At 57.2% G+C, this 17,125-nt stretch overlaps 1 protein-coding gene across 1 annotated transcript in view; it reads right to left on the bottom strand.

Annotated features, from left to right (window-relative positions):
- MYT1 (myelin transcription factor 1) overlaps positions 1-17,125 on the bottom strand; it is a 79,865-nt gene that overhangs the window by 20,348 nt on the left and 42,392 nt on the right. The window contains exons 5-12 of the mRNA XM_078057412.1: positions 16,733-16,763; positions 11,340-11,402; positions 10,406-10,653; positions 8,187-9,074; positions 6,071-6,205; positions 5,491-5,581; positions 4,369-4,482; positions 1,279-1,493 (exon numbers count right to left, since the gene is read on the bottom strand). Coding sequence (XP_077913538.1) covers positions 1,279-1,493; positions 4,369-4,482; positions 5,491-5,581; positions 6,071-6,205; positions 8,187-9,074; positions 10,406-10,653; positions 11,340-11,402; positions 16,733-16,763 — 1,785 coding nt within the window. The remainder of the gene's footprint in view (positions 1-1,278; positions 1,494-4,368; positions 4,483-5,490; positions 5,582-6,070; positions 6,206-8,186; positions 9,075-10,405; positions 10,654-11,339; positions 11,403-16,732; positions 16,764-17,125) is intronic.

Below are 17,125 nucleotides of genomic sequence, written 5' to 3'. Positions count from 1 at the left end.
CACCAGGCTGATATACAACTTGAATGGGAAGTGGCCACACAGACACAGTGGGGAACTTTGGGATGCCTGGGAGTGCACAGGGCACAGCTATACGGAGGGTGGGCTAGGGGCAGGGTCATTCATCCCAGTCACAGTTGCCCACAGCACACTCCTACTCACCCTCTCATAGGGCATTCAGGAGGCCATTTCTGGCTCATTTAAAATTTGGGCAGAGAGAGCAAAACCCTCCAAAGATATTCCAGCATCTCTGATATATCAAACAAGTACAAGTTGTCTATTGGTGAATGCTAACTGAGAGAGTAAAGAATTCTGTAAATAGGAGTGGGTAGAATATTATTCAAGTAGGAAAGTTTTTGTCACAACATCTCGAAAGGCTACTTTTGGTGTCCCCATAATACCACTTCAATAAAGTCATGTTATTATTCAAACAAACATGACCAATGAAGGCATAAAATGTTATCTTTCTAGTAATTATATTGTAGTCATAAACTAACTCTCAGGCATGACATTTCTGATATCACGGTATCACCAGTAAATCTCCAGATCTATGAAGAGCTCCTTGTGAGTGTTACGTGGTGCCTGTGCCTAATGGCACCGAGCAAGTGGGACAGATGTCCACACTACAGCTGGCGGCTGTGTCATCACTTAGTGTTTCCATTATTAACATGACAGAAATTCCTCACTGCTGCATTTGAGGGCCAAACACCCACTGGGAGAGGCCAGTTCCTATCTCACGGGTAAACTGGGGTGCTTTTCCATTTCATATGTGTTTCCAGGGCTAATGGGCTTGCAAACCACAGACTGGTATATATTCAGTGACCAAAACAGGCAGGAAGGGTTGTTCTTGGAATGCATTTTGTTAGTACAAGTACCCAGAAAACTTGTGGCTAATATCACAACACACTATCCAGCAAGATGGTCCACTTGCAGGAAGGCAAATAGCTTCTCTGTCAGGGTACCCAGGCTCAGCATAGTGGTTGTCTGAGCCCCCACAGGGTGGACCACATCAGGGAAGCTATTCTTAAGCCTTTGGACATGCACACCACAAAGGACCTAGGTTTTGTTTCACAAATAGTGAAGAGATACATCACGCTTGATGGGGAACATGGCGGCAGTAACATGGGCAAGATAGAGACTCCGGGAAAGCCACCATGGTAGACATTGGGATGGCCAGGTACCCCCAGGGGAGAGATTCCCTACATGCTTCTGGCGAGGGGGGTCCTTCCTCCCCCGTCTCCCAAACCCTACACCTCCCAGGAGTAGATCTCCCCAACTTACATTTAAAGGCTTTAGGTGAGGTTTCGCTGGTCTGAATCTTTGGGGCAAGCATGCGTTTGCCAAAAACCTGAGCGTCAAAACTTGCGTAGTCAAAGGTGACCTTGGAGAACTTCTCCAGCTCCTTGGCCAGGTTGGCCCTGGGTGTGGCAGGGGCCACACTAGGGCGGTAGCTTCCATACGGAGGGACTTCAAGCTGCTTCACGAAGCACATAGGCCTGAGGTGCAGGACAGAGGTGCAGAACCATGAGGACAGGGCCCAGGGATCCCAAGCCCCATCCTACAGCCTGGGCAGGAAACCCTCAGAGCCCTGTGTGCACAGAGACCCTCCCCCATGTCCCACCACTAATGGGTGTCTGGGGCCTGCTCTGTATGAGAAAGAACTGCCTGCAGGGAGCAAGCAATAGAGGCCTTGAAGAAACGATGGCATGTGTCCTTGCAGACCAGAAGAAGAGGGAGGGCCTTAGACGTTCCCCCAGAACTTAGGAGGGCATGTTTCCAATAGCTCTGCTACCAGTACTGTGAGCCCTTAGCAGGCAGGCCTACAGGAGCATCCCTCAGAAAGTGGCCAGCCATCCCTAGACAGAATTCTCCTGGTGCAATAACACAGCTGCCCAGTGAGGAAGGAGATGGGGCATCCAGAGGGGACATGGGTACTTCTGAGAACCAGGCTCAGGGAGGGCCTGACTCAGCTCTTCATGGGCCAGGGGCTCAGCCCTCCACTATTCTCTGCTTGAAGTCGGTGGAGAAGAGCCCCAGAGGGGCTGAGAGGGTTGAGGGCAGATGAAAAGGCCACTTTGCAAGCATTCGTTCACTGTCACCGAAGCCCTTGGAAGAGCTCAGCGTTGTAAATGCACGAGAGATAGCACAGAGACACCAGCCCAGACAGCACAGGGGCCAGGGCAGGAAGACCAGCCAGGCGGGGAATGGCCCCCACACAGGTGTGGACAGGCTTCTGTGATGGTCAGCGCAGAGACAAGGGAAGGAGGAGGAGAGGCTGGGAGGACAGCACAGGGGCCAGGGCAGGAAGACCAGCCAGGCGGGGAATGGCCCACACACAGGTGTGGACAAGCTTCTGTGATGGTCAGCGCAGAGACAAGGGAAGGAGGAGGAGAGGCTGGGAGGACAACCCAAGCTCTCTTTACTCCTGACTCTGAACCAAGCAATGACTGCAGTCTGGAATTAAGAAGGGGTGGACGGTAAGGTCTCCAAGATGCCGAGTGCTGTAAGAACAGGAGCCCAGTGACAGACCCCGCAACCATGAGGAAATCAGCTCTGAGCCTGGACCTTGGAAAAGCAGATGCCCCCAAGCACAGGCACATTCTCCCCCCAAGGAGGGCCAGGCAGCATCTGAAGAAGTTCCGAAACAGTGCTCAGGCACCGCCCAGGGGAGAAAAGAACCCTGAACTTAATATTGGTGCCACGTTCTGTTGGCTTCCTTGACCAGGGCTCTGTCCCGCAGCAGACTTAGCGTCTGTGATGCCAACAGAGGTTTGCAAAGACTCACCCCATACCCCAGGGCATGACCCTCAGAAACGTGGTCACACCGAATAAACAGAACCTGAACACAAGGCTCCTGCATCCTGGGCTCAATCGATACCATTTGAGGCTCGTCACCAAGGGCCTGGGGAAGCAAAATGTCACCATCTTGTTCAAGCCTCATGAGATATTTGTGAAGTCCACAAGATAACACTGTTGTCCACTTTCACAGGCAAACAAATGGAGGTCAAATTCCCAGGAGCACAGCCACCGTGTTGGAGCCTCTTTGCCCCCAACCCTGAGCTCACGGGGCCTCACCTGCCTGCTGGTTTGACATTTTACCAGTGACTTAGATCAAGTCAGGAAAAGACCTGGATTAGTAACGGACAGGAAGCTAGAAGGAACAGTTATAGGGTAAAAGTAAGAAGCAGCTTCCAACCATCCCAACAGCCAGCAGGTGGAAAGGAGCCAACTGGACATACAGGGCTGAAGGCACCCGTGGATGGGAGTGCAGGAGGGTGAGGCCCTGGCTCTGGCCCCACCCAGAGACCCCTCACAGGGGACCTGCAGAGCAAGCCCAGGTGGGTGGCCGGGTTCTCTGGTTGAGACTTTGGCAGGTACATGCCAGGGAAGGGACAGGGGGTTGGGTGGGCCCTGAAAGGAGGTGGGCCTCCCTCCAGACCAGGGTCCGTGCTATTGCCCACGTTCGTGACTGCCTGACAATGGCCCTTGCCTCCCACATTCTCCTTTGAGAGGCAAACATGGCGCTGGGGTCTGGAAAACTGGGGAAGGGGAAGACTTATGTGAGTCCTAGTCCCTGAGAGAGACAGGAAGCAGATTGTCCACCGAGTACAGGCAGTAGGTAGGGAGTCACCCCGCTTGTCAAGAACAAGACTCGGAGGGTGGGCTGGCCAGGGGCCAGTGCCACGTCCCCCAGCCGATAACTGCAGCCTTGGGCAAGTTCCTGAGACTCGGGCCTTCATGTGGCACCTGCTTCACAGACTCACCTGGGTGGCGGGAGTGCTAAGCAGATGCATTCCGTATGGCCTTTCGGGAGCCCCCTTATTGCTGCCATATGTCCTGCCTCAGAACCTCTGGGGTCCCAAGCAGGCAATGCTCTGAAGGGCACCCCATGTACCCACTCCTCTCCCTCGGTTTTGGGCCCTTCCCCGGGTGAGGGAGTGTAGACAGGACAGCCAGGAAGGAGCAGCTCCTGGTGCGTCTGGGCGGCAGTGGCCCTCAGCTGGTGTAGCCTGCTCTCTTGAGACAGGACAGCATCTCCACAAACAAAGCCCTGAGCAATCTCAAGCGGTGAGATCAGATGCCTTTGGGGAGAGCAGGGCAGGGGCGGCCTCGTGGGTGTTCGCGCCACAGCCGAAACACTGGTGAGTGCAGCGGACGTCAGACTCTGTTCTGTGCGCCCCAGAAACTACCCTGCAGCTCCGCCCCCGGGAGGTCCCCAGGGCAACTCGGGGCATCAGCACACGCATGCACACGCGCGCACGCACACACACACACACACACAAGGGCACATGCAGTCCCAGAGACACTGGGAAGACCCCTGCAGGACTTGGGGAGGCAGGCGCCTTCAGTTCTGTGGCTCATTTCACTCACCTGAGGATCCTGTCTGAATTGGAGCTATTCTTGGAAGGATCTCCCGTTTGAGGCTGTTGCTTCTCATGAGATTTGGCTAATTTTTCAGCAGCAGCGATGGGACACCCAGACAAACTAGAGAAAAGGCAAAGAGGACAGCTAAGCCCTCTCCTCCAGACCCTGCCTGTCCAAGCCGGGGACCCCCGGAGCACCAGCCAGAGTGTCTCTCTCACCCTGTCCTCGAGCCCACAAACAGCAGCTGCACAGTCAGTTTCTGTCCGGGGAAACTCCAAGCAATGACACACAAAGACCAAGTATATCCTAAACGCCTTCACAGCTTTGGGCAAAGGCACCTCCTCTGGGCAGGTCTGGGCAATGGGCCTGCGGATCACCTCCCTGCCCTCCCCTCACTGCTGACCGGAGCTGCCCTTGGGACCTGTCTCTGGCTCTCGCTCCATCAGCCAACCTGGGGAAGCCCAGGGCCCCACAGGCCACACAACCTGGGTGCTGACCCTGGAGGCCCAGGCCCCTCCCAGGAAAGGACCCCGTCTAATACATCAAGGGAGCAACTTCATCTGTCAGAATTAAGCTGACTGACTGCTGGCGAGGTGACAGTCCCAACCCCACTCAGGAATCTAGCCTCTTCTCAATGAAGGGGTCTCAAAAGCTCTAGCAGCCTTTGCAAGGACATCCCATCACAGCCAAGGTACCCAAGGGGCTCCGGGCAAGCGTGGGGAATATGGTCACCTCTCACTGTGCAAGATGGCAGAGAGCTAAACCTTGAGTGCCTCCCAGGAGTCTCATGTCTATCTGGGCCGCGGCACCCACAGTCTAGCCCAGAGCTTGGTCCTGGCCGGCAGAGGCCCGCCATGAGCAGAAGTCAGCGTGCAGAGGCTCCCCAGACATCGGCAGGAGTCACAGCCTACACCTGGCTTTCCCCAAGGGCAGGAGGCCTCTCTGAAGGGCATATAGCCCTCCCTCCAGCTGCCCTCTGGTCTCTGAGGAAACCCCCCAACAGGGACCACGCCTCTGACCCCCCACCAAGAGGCCTGCCCTGACCTGGCACCCGTCCCACGCCGGGGCACACGCGCGAGGCCCAGCCCGCCCACCACGGCCCTCGCCGCGCCTGGATCCCCTCAGTACCTCCTGTGCGTGTTGCGGTTGCTGTTCACGTGGCCTTGGCCGGTGCAGCCAGGGGTCGGGCACTTGAGCACATTCTCGTGCATAGCCAAGACTGTACGGGAACCAGAGGGAGGGACAGGTGAGCACAGCCAGGGAAGACGTAGGAGCCCCACGTGAAGTCTGCAACTTCGTAGGACGGCAGCTCCGAGCAGCACCCCGGGAGGGCCCGCAAGCCTCAGCCCGGTCAGGCTGTGCTCCCTCCCACTGTGGCCCCTGCCTCCCTGGGGCAGAAACCAACTTGGCCTCAAACCCTCTGGTCGTTCTGTGATTTGCCTTTGAAATGCATGTTCACAAGCACTGCCTCTAGCCAGAAGTGAGGACAGGCTCTCTCCTTGTGCCCTTCCCTCGCAGGCCTCCTGGGGGCCCTGACACGGGCTGCTGTCTCAAGGTGGGTAACTGGGCACACTCCATGTCCCCAGCCTCGTAGGACTCAAGTTTGGGCATCTGCCAATCAGAAAGGGACAGGGCCCTGGGTGACTCCTCCTCCATGTGAACCCCATCCAAGCAGCAGAGACAGCCTGAGCTATGCACAGCTACTCACTCTCCGGGGGGATCCTGTCCTTGTGGGGGCAACCAGACAGGCTGCGGTGGTGAGGGTACAGCCCTGTAACGTGGCCAGTGCCGTCACAGCCTGGAGTTGGACACTTGATCTCGCGCTTCTCAGCTCTTGAGGGATCTAAACACACAAGACACATCAGTTAGAGAGTGGCCAGAAAGCAGCGTTGTGGGTGGCGAGTCGGGGAGGAGGATGGGACAGCCATGGTTCTTCATTCACGCTGTCCAGAAGAGAGTGGCCAGACTGCCCAAGAGCCCGGGAGGGACCGGGACTGGATAGTTCTGGGGAAGCTGGTCTACATCAGCCGTCCTCATGGAAAGTTTTCCCACATAACAGGATGTGCGGCATTTTAAAGAGGAGGACCCAGGTGGCAGCCGGCGCCCTCTATCCCTGCTCCTGTTGATATTGTGTGAATCCCACTGGCTTCAGTGTGAGGGTCATGCCTCCAAGAGCCCCCATGCCTAGAGGTCCAGCCTCTGCACAGAGTCGTGAAAAATGGGACAAGTTCCTTGCCGGGATTTGGATTTGGATTTGACAAAACGAGGACAAGAAGTTAACTTGCCAACAGCCGCGTGACTAATAAATGCATGGGCAGAAATTTCAACTCAAATCTCAGTTGCTGACCTCATCTAGCCTCCTGGGCCAGATGTCATTACTGGGTGTGGGGACCAGAAAAGAACACCTGTCAGAGAACATCTGTCAGGACACGGATGATCCCCAGAGCAGAGCCGATGTCCCAGAGAAATTCCTAGGTGGAGCCGTCCCGTCTGGGAGAATGCAGAAGTCACACAGCCACACTCAGAACTCCCACCCCAGGCAAGGCAGAAACCCAAGGGGGTTCTGAAGTGCAGGACCCCTGGCTCTGCATCTCCACATTCAAATGGGCAGGAAGTTGGACGTTCACCAACCCAGCAGGCAGGGTCATCACCAACCCTTCCGCAACGCCTGCTTCCTGAACTGCTGTTGCCACCACACGGACCCTGTCTGGGGCTCACGCTGCATCAGTCCCTTGGTGTGAGCCCTGTCTCTCCCACTGCCCGGTGCTTCCAGCACGGCCATCTGCCTCACCCTGAGGCTCTGTCCCCTGGGTCCATGCCCTCAACTCTATCCCTGAAGGCAGGGCCCCCAACGTCTGTTCCCACAGGTCTGAGTCCCCCAAACACCTGGGCCTGGGGCTGTCACTCTGCCTGTGTCCCCCAGCCATGCACTCCTCAACAGTGTCCCACCGATGTCTGCCCTGATCTGTGAGCCCCGAGCCCACCACCTGCAGACTGATACCCTACACAGGCCCTAACACCTGTCCTAAATTGTGTCACCTTTACTTGGGTCTCCGTGCATCTGTGTCCCCTCAAGACCTTGCCGGTCTGAATTGAACTCTCAAGCAGCTGTCCCCCATATCTGTGCCACACTAAAAGGGGGTCCCCTTGACAGCTATCCTCCAGGTTGAAACAATGTCCTCATCTGTGTCCCCTCAGCTGTGTCCCTCAGTATCTGCCCCAAGCCTGTCTCATGTGAGTATCCCCAGGACATCTGTGCCCTGTGTCCCCACCTACCTACCAACTGGGGTTCCCCAGAGCTCACTCAGGTCTCTCCATGACCCAGATATGTCCTCCCAGGGTCTGCCTGTGTCTCTCCATGACCACGCAGGCCCCCAGGAAATCTGTGCCCTGTGTCCCCACCTACCTACCAACTGGGGTTCCCCAGAGCTCACTCAGGTCTCTCCATGACCCAGGTATGTCCTCCCAGGGTCTGCCTGTGTCTCTCCATGACCACGCAGGCCCCCCGGGCTGTGGCTGTGCTGCTGGAACCAGCTCACTGTCCCTCCCACCCTCCTCCTCCCACCTGGAGCTCTGCTTCTCTCTCTGGATCACCCTATGTGAGCAGTGTGAGCCCGTTTCCTCAGTACCAACAGCCAGTCTGTGGCTGTGTGTATGTTTGTCCTTTGTCTGCACCTGTCAGCCCTGCCTCCAGCCTGTAAGGGCCTCTGGCCATGCCTCTCACTCAGCCTGCTTCTCCATGCCCAGTGGGGACAGGGAGGCGCTACCCATCTCTGGCTGGAGGGAGGAAGGATGGGTGTGCAGGGCCCGGCCGCCAGCCCTACCTTTGCTGCAGTAGTTCTTCCGGGCAGCATCCAGGGGCCTCACCGCCTTCCCAGGCTCGCCGGGGCCCAGCTGGCCCTGCTCGGTGGGTGGGCAGCCTGGCTCGCAGACGGCTTGTACCTGCTCAGCCTTCAGGGCAATAGCCTGCTCCAGGAGGCCCAGGTTCCCACGTGTCATCATGTCATACATCTCCGACTCGTCCGTGACCGCAGACTTCTGGGAGCGCGAGTCTTCGTCCTTGCCGTCATCAGAGTGCACCTCCACTATGACAGAGTACTCGGGCTTGGGGCTGGGAGAGGCCGGATGCCGGAGTTCGGGGGCCTTCTGGGTGGGGGCAAGGGGGGCATCCTCCTGGCAGATGACCTCAGGAGCGGCTACCTCCTCCTCCTCCTCCTCCTCCTCTTCCTCCTCTTCCTCCTCCTCCTCTTCCTCCTCCTCTTCCTCCTCCTCCTCCTCCTCTTCCTCCTCCTCTTCCTCCTCCTCCTCCTCCTCCTCCTCTTCTTCCTCCTCCTCATTACCCAGGGCGACTTTCATCTTGCTGGACTCCTCACTGGCCACACCCTCCACGGACTGGGGACAGAGCTCCTGGGAGCGCTCCCTGGTGACTCCCGCGACTTCCTCTGTATCCTCTGGGGGGAGGAACACGTCCTTCTCCCCCTCATCACTGGTGGCCCCTTCCTCAGCCTCCTCCTGAACCAGGTGCACAACACCTGGGCCCGGCTTGGCCACCTGGCCCAAGTCCTCCCCAGCTAGGGTCTCTACGGCGATTTGGCCCAAGTTTAGGAGAGAAGTGGCGATGATCTCCTGGTAGTTGCTGTAGCTGCCCTTGGCGGGGCCCGTGGAGCTGCTGATGGGCTTGGGTCCGAAGTGGGACTGGACAGGGGCCCTTCCTGCACAGAATCAGAAAGACGTGGGAGGAGCACAAGGGGCACCCTGCCCCGACACAGGCTGGGGAACACAAAACCCCCGGAGAGGGAAATGTGTTGGCTGTGGCAGCCCCCCTGCCTGGAACTTGGAGACGCCGTGAACTTGTTTTAGGGGGAGAAGGAGTAGAGTCACTATTGTGTTTGAAGCTGAGAAATACTCTGATATTTGTCACTAATGGTCCTCCCCTTTAGGGCTACTTTCTCAAATCAGGTAAACCTGCATTTCATAAAATGGAACTTAAAGAATACAACGGATTTTAAAAATTGCTTCACAAACGCAAAGCAGAAAACGAATTTATGTTTTTAAAAGACACAAATTTATACCTCTTAACTGCCATGACTATGTTGTAGTGGGTGCTCACCACACACAGGCCCTGTGGGATGGTCGACAAGGACGCCCAGGGTGCAGGAGCCAGCCTTGCCGTCCGCCCATTCCAGGAGGGGACCAGCCGGGGCTGGTGCCCAAACCCCAAACCCCAAACTCCCTCCTCTGTAAGAAAGCGGGCAAGCTAGTCCTTTCTCCCTAGAGCCCATGGGGCCACACACCACTTCAAGCATAACCAGAGACCCCCCCAGGAGGGAAGCAAGTGTGAGGACTCTCCCTAAGGATTGGCTCCTAAATGAAATAAAAATCCATCTCAGACCCTGCAAGGTCAAAAGACACAAGCACCTTGGGGGTCCTGGGGCGTTGGGACCTCAGGTCTCAGTCACACCCTCAGGACTCTGAAGTCTTCCAGACTGGGGGGCACATGGACACTTCCCTCCAGAACCTGGGGCCACTTTTACACCAGCATTTGCCAAAGTCTGGGTGCCCCCCCAGGGAAGAAAGTGCAGCAGGGAATCCCTTCGGTTCCCCATCCCACCCCAGGCTTCCCTGGATGCCCCCAAACAGTCTCACCTGATGCCAAGCAGACCCCTCACCCCCACCCCCAGCTGCTCTTCCCTGGGGCCAAGTGGAGGGGGGGGTCTGTCTGAGACCCCCTCCCCCCATGCACAGACGCACAGCCCATGTCCATCTGTCCATCCATCTTTCCCATGCACACAGACACACATCCACACTCACACACACAGTGTTCACAGAGATGCGCCCACAGGCCCCTCAAACGCCCTGTACCAGCCCCTCTCCAGGAAGCCCCAACAAATGTCAGGACAAGACCTCGCTTGTTCTCAGGAAGGGCTTCCTCGGCGGCCCTTTCACTGACTTGGAATGGGACCCCCTCCCCACTCACAGGCTGCGATTCTCCAGGGCCACACTAAGCGCCCTTTATTTCGGGGGAGAAAGAGCCACAAAGCACCTTCAGCTGGCTCAGGACGATGAATCTCCTCCTGTCCTGACATTTCAGCCTCGTCCTCCTCCAGAGTTCCTTCCGATTCATCTGAAACAGAGGCGTCCTTCACCTCGGCGTCCTCACTGCCATCGGTGTCCACGCTGTAGCCCTCGTCCAGAGCCAGCTTCAGGGGGTGGGACTTCCGCGTGGACGCCAGGTGCTCGGCCTGGGCCCCCTCCAGCTTCCTCTTCTTGGCCAGAGGGCAGCTCTGCAAACTGGGAGGAAGGGGACCAGGGCCACCCTGTCAACTCTCTCTGGGGGTTCTCCCGCCCGCTCTCCGCCCTCGGCAGCCGCGTTCCCTGTTGTGAAAGCTTGTCTTTACATCTCATCACTATCCCTCAGTTAAAAGCCCCACATTCACGACAGGCAGGTTGATGTGCTTAACAATTTACATGAATTGTCCACATTAAAAACTCGTGATGTGCTTTAAATTACATCTTGTTCTTCTCTCCTAAGACCTAACTTCAGAGGCTCTGTCCACACCATTCCCCCTGTGGGGAAGAGGAGGGCACTGGCGCTCTGTCAGACCCAGCCCACTTCCTCCCACCAAGCAGGTCATCAGGATGCCCTGGGCCCTTCCTTCTCCACCTCCAGACCCTGCACACCCTCACCCACCCGCAGTCAAGCTAAACCGCCCCCCCCCAGGATGAGAACAGTGACGACCAAGTGGCAGCTGATTGGGGTCACCCCGATGCGTGGCAGGTCTGCTCTGAGCTCTGCCCCACGGACTCATCCGGCCTTGCAGCCCCCAACAGAGAGACCCCGGGTTGACACGCCATGGCCATGTTGGCCTCAGCAGCCGCAGGCACGGTTGAAATGTTCTAGATCTACCAAAGGGCCCAGAGAGGGAGAGGGGCTCCAACACCTCACAGCCCAACCTCTCTCCCAGGAGCCTCCTTACCTGCGGTGTCTGGAGTACTTGCCCCGGATGTGTCCTGAGCCAGTACATCCCGGGGTGGGGCAGCTGGGGGGAGGCAAGCAGGGGTGGTCACTTGGGGGAAGGACCCGCCCACCCCAGACCCTCACCCTGGGGAGCAGGAGATTGTCTCCAAACAGTGCATCTCAGAATGGCTGCTTGCAGTTCACTAAAAATTAATGAAATATCTCACCCCATTTAAATAAACGAATGACTCATTACAATTTTATGAGTGTGTTTAATTAAAGATCTGTATGTATGAGATCAAGACTTCCAACATCGGTGTCTCCTAGACGGCTTCTTTTCTCTGTGGATAAGTCTTTCCCACTGCTGGCAAACTGCCGTCAGGCTTCCAAGCAGCTGGGCAACAGGAAGCTCTGTGGAGCCCCCAGAACCAGCACCTGAGGCTGGCCCGAGGGCAAAGCAGGCCATCTCTGGTGCTTTGAGGCCTGCAGCCCCTGCCAGGCACACCCTTGGCCTGGCAGAGTGAGCAGGTGCCTCCAGGCAGGAACGGCTCAATGTAGACATGCAGGCCTGGCCCAAGCTACAGGACTCCTCCAGAACCGGCAGCCTGGTACAGGGAGGTGAGGCCAGGTGGGCTGATGACCCAAGGGCTACCCATAGACGTGGCTGGGGGAGCTGCACGGGGATGAAGGCGAGGCCCCCAGGAGTTCCTCACCCTCCACTGTCATCTGTCTCCCCACTGAACCAAACCACAGAAAGCCCTGGAAACTTCTGATCATGGGCACAGGGTATGCCACCCAATCCACTCATCCTGGAGTCAGCTCCGTGCAAGGCCAAGATCCTGTGGGCTGCTGGGCACGTCCACGGACCACAGACAGCAAGAAGCGGACATCACCTCCTGTTCCAGAGTGGCAAGCTAATGCCCAGAGAAATGGGAGAACACATGGGAACCTCTTCCCATCACAGCTGATTGGGGTCACCTCTTTGGGGGGGCCATCCCAAGGTGCCCAAGATGGGAAGACCTTGTTTTTAACAGGATTGGCATCACAGGGTCTGAGCTCCCCACCTCAGATCAGGCTCTCCCAGATCCTGCGAGGGAAGAACAGGGTGGGCCCCAGGAGGGACAAGGCCCTTGACCTCTGTGTAGACACGCCTGATGGTTTCTAATTTGATTGATCACGGGCCTGACTGCAATGCACTGTGGGGCTCATCTGACTCATGGACGGGTCAGGGAGAAACAGGACAGTCGATGGAGGCAGAGCCCCACCCACCCTGAGCTCAACAGCAGCTTTTGCGGGGAGCAGCGGTCTCCCTGCAGCCCTCCAAGCTGGGGCCACCATGGCTGATCTTAGGGCTGGTTTTCATGATTTTAAAAGGAAGAAAGGAAAGGAGGAAGGGAAGAGAGAGAAGAAAGGGAGGGAGGAAGGGGAGAGGGAGGGAAGACATGCCACATTTTATTGTGGATTTCCTTTCCAGACAGACAGGACTTACTGGTGCCCCGGGCCTGTCTATACTAAAATCGATGCCCCACGCTTGCTTTCTCTCCCTCAAGAGCTAGCTTTGAGACTCTTCACAAAAGGTCCTTGTTACTGGGGATTTGAAGCTGAGGTCCAATTAGCCGATTAATCACTGAGTTAACCAGGCAATTACGTAACAGCTGCTGTGGAGTCCTGCAGGCCACGGGCACTGCCCCTAAACACGTCACCAGCTCCGAGCCACACCTCCAGCCACCAGTTCACAAGAGTCCTGGCCTCCAGCCCAGGCGGCAGCAGGACAGGCTGAGAGCCCACACGTCTGGAGCAGGTGAGGACCACTGTGGGAGAAGAAGCTGGAGCCCCCACACTCCTGCTTTCCACGACGCGGCGACCGGAGACCTGGCCGAATGCCCCACGGTTCGCACCGTTTCCCCTACAAACGCGCCCAGGGTGACATCACTGGTGCCCCCAGGGTCCTCGGGGCCAAAGTGAAGAAGCAGCACCAGTTCCAGACCTCAGGAGCCTCTTCCCAGCCTGGGAGAGGAGGCAGATGCAGCCAAACCTTGTCCCTGAACTCCCCCATGTAGTTCCCTGAGTGTGGCAGAGACAGGAACGTAGGCAGGGAGGCTTGCAGAGGGCCTGCTCACAGTCAGCACGGGGCAGAGTCCTGGTGACAGCTTTGGGGCATCTAACCATAAACAACAGGTGTCAAGGGAAGTCAAGGCCGAGGCCAGGAAGAACCAAATCCCAGCCAGAGCCCTGAACTCAGCTACCACCCCTCAAAGGGACTGACTTCCCTCCGGCCCCCTGGAGGCAGGTGGAGGACCCCCCTCCATTCCCATCTGTCCCCTAGGCAGGAGCTGGTCACTGGCTCAGAGGAGGCCCTCAGGTAAGGGAACCCGGATGCAGCTATGACAGATGGGCAACTCTCCTCGAACTTGGAGACAGCCCTGAAGGTGCTCCGGAAGGGGTCCGGCGGCTTGCACCTGCAGAGGAGGCAGGTGCCTCACCTTCCCACTAGCCAACACCTCCGAAAGAGCCACTCCAAGGTTGTGTGGCAGCAGATGGTCCCAGACTAAGACACAAATGGAAGTGTCCACCGGTTATTCACTGATGCAAAGGAAAAACCACCAGGTCCGTTTGCTTTCCCTTGGGCACTCGGTGTTAAATCCAGGGCACAGAGAAGCAACGTGGGCTCCAGAGGTGGGAGAAGGCCATCAGAGCCCTGACTGCTCCTGGTCAGCCTCCTACTCAGCTCAGCTCCTAACAACCACCATGGCACTACCCTAAGAGCAAGCAGCTTCCTGGGAGCCTGCTCGAGCTGGGGAAAATACAAACTGGGCAGGGGACAGTGGCCAAGTTCTGGGACAGGGAGGCAACCGTCCCTCATCCATGGCGCAAGTCCCACAGTAGAGCTTCACCCTAACTCGGCTCTCCCTTCCAGTGATTCTGCATAAGTTTATCTAACATCATGACATCCTGCTCCAGGTCATGTTCTCCCTGCACTGGCGCCCACGGTGTAAGCCTCACCGGGACAGGGCAGAGGCACCGGTGAGCTGGGGAAGACAGCCCGGCTTGCGGTGTCTGTCCGTCCTCACGGCATAGAGGTGCCCCTGGGGCTGATGTGCGCAGCTAAGGAGTGAGAAGCACGAGCGCACCGCAGATCACAGCCCCAGGCGTAGCTCACGGCCCGCAAGCAGTGGGGACACAGGAGTGACAGGCACCTTCCAGGCAGGACATGTGCGATTCTTTGGCATAGACTACTCCACTCAAATCCAAGCAGCCATTCCCCAAAACTTGAGGAATTGTTGAAGATCTTGTTGCTAAAACATTAATGTCAATGCATTCATCCCTAGTTTCTCCATTAAAAACTGTAACAGTCTCACCATTACCGAGGAAGTAGGTTGAGACCACACGATTACTGAAGGTGCTCATATAATCCTCTCATGGCTGGATCCTCTCTGAGAGTATTTCAAAACAATTCTATCTTCAGAGTCATTTTTGCTTCTGCTATTTCAAAATTATGAGAGCAAGCTCTTTGGATCTGCCTTTGCAAGTTCCTCCATAACTTTATCTGTTGCCAAAATTAATTGGTGTTACCAAAACCCAGAGCTTCCTCGAGTCCTATGCCCAGCCTCCTCCCCTTCACTGTCCTGAAGATGTCCTCTGCTGAGCATCACATGCCCAGGGGAAGTGGCGCCTCCTCCTGGAAGCCTTCTCTCCCCTCCGGGTGTCCCCGGCCCCTTTGAGCATCCACTGGCCCACCCGTCAGAGGGCGCCTCCCTTCCAGGGACCATGTTCTGCAGAGCTTCCAACTGGCCTTTCCACCCTCACCCTCTCGCCCTCTGACCTGGGCTGGGGCTTTGAGCGTACATGTCTGATCCAGCTCTTCTGCTCAAACTGGAGCCCTCCGAGCCTCGGTTTCCCCACTGCGCCAGGCAGCGCCCCCTGAGAGCGAACCTGGGCTGCACAGCCACCGCAGAGCCCGTCACAAGCCTGGGCACCCGGCCTCCCTCTGCGCCCCTTCCCTTCTGTCCCTAACTTACAGCCTCAAAGGTTAGAGGGACGATGGCACACTCTGGGCTCCTCTCACTGTCCTGATTGGCAAAAACCAGCCGTCAACAACTCTGGTGAAGAACGAGACGGCCCTGGCCCCAGACTTGTTCAGTTTGGTGAGAATCTTTCCCCCTGAGAATTCGGAAGCCCTGAAGCTCCAGACGCACGCAGTGTCTCAGGAAGGGCTACTCCAGGCTGGGGGCAGAGGGCACTCAGAAACTGGAATGTTCTGTGTGTCCCCAGCTAGGAGTCCAGAAGCTCACAGAAACCCCACTGAGGTGTGGTTGTCGCTCTTGGCCCCTCCATATGGGCAGAGCGCCACACCAACGAAGCCCTTGCCAGCCGTCTCGGGCTGCTGGGGGCTGAGGGCTCTGTGGTGTGCTCTGTGGGAAAGAAGGTGGGCTTGGAGCCCTTCTGTCCCCCGAGGACAAGCCTCTGGCAGGTCAGCTCTGCTGCAGTCCAAGCCTGGCTTCGTCTTGTGGGGAATTTGTGACAATTAAAGGGGGCCCCTGATGCCCACCTGACACGCTGGGACCCTCCACGAGCACCACTTCCCTTTCTCCTTTCCTGTTAGAGCAGGAATACACTGGCACTACCCCTCCTCAGAAAACAGGGGGATCTGAGGCTGGTTTTCCTTGTCGGTTACTGGACATCATCAGCACTGTCTAAGCAAAACAGCACCAAGAGCCCAGGCCCACAGAGTCTGAAGTTCGAAGGTCGTGTGGGTGGTTCTTGGACAGCCCTGACACACCAGCCTGGGCGGGCTTTCTCTCTGGCCATCCCCCCGCTCCAATCCCAGGGGCCAATCCCAGGACAGAAGCCAGCAGGTGAGGGCAAGTCGACCTGGCCCCTCCTGCTTGGACCCAGCAAATCCCTACAGTGGGCTGTCCTCCCTTCCTCCTCAGGATGCTCATCCCTGGTGAGATGTGACCTAGAATCTGCAAAGTCACAGAGCTCAGCCATTGCAAGATCACCAACACACCAACCACTGTCAGCACCTGGAGTCCATGGACGACTAGGGACCTCGGCAGCCTGTTCTCTCATCTCTGGCCAGATGGGGCTTCCGGCCACCAGACACAGAAGCCTTTGTGAGAGCCCCCTAATACAGCACCTTGTTGTTGGCTGGGGACCATGGTGACAGGCAGGTCCTGGTGGTGACCAGGGGCCAGCACATCTGTGCCCGTCTCAAGTCTGGCTGCGTGGTGGGGCCGAGACAGAGGTGGGAGAGGGCAGAGGCAGGTGAAGACAGTGGGGCTCATGGCAAGGAGGAAAGGGGTTCCGGAGTACGGTTGGGCAACACAAAGTGCCCCATGTGGGACATCTGGGGTGTTCGGGGGTCACAAGCATGCGCAATGCTGGGTGCTAGCAGAAAGCCTTTCTTACCTGAGGTCGGCACCTGTGGGCTCTGGGGGCACTGGGTGAGAGAAAGAGAGAAACAGGGAAACACATGTGGGAGTCCGAACTGAAAAGGCACATTGTCCTCATGGCACAGATGGAAAAAAGCGGAGGCAATCCCAGTGAAAACTGAACCCCATCCTTTCCTGACCTCCTGGAATGTCCTGCAGGGTCCAATGGAGTGAGCTGCCACCTCTCCCCCGATGCTTGCACCAGACTCCCCGCGAGAAGCTGGTGGTTTTGCAGAGTGGGTCAGGTGCCCCCACCTAATGCCGGCTCTCCTGGCCTTCAGGGCCAGGACAGTATCTCGTTCTCTAATTGCAGCTGGAAGTCAGCTTCCGACAGGAAACGTGACCCAGCAGATAAAGCTGGACGGAGAGA

This window comes from Halichoerus grypus, chromosome 10 (genome assembly GCF_964656455.1).
Source record: "Halichoerus grypus chromosome 10, mHalGry1.hap1.1, whole genome shotgun sequence".
NCBI classification, from domain to species: Eukaryota; Metazoa; Chordata; class Mammalia; order Carnivora; family Phocidae; genus Halichoerus; species Halichoerus grypus.
This window is presented reverse-complemented; position numbering and strand designations above follow the sequence as displayed.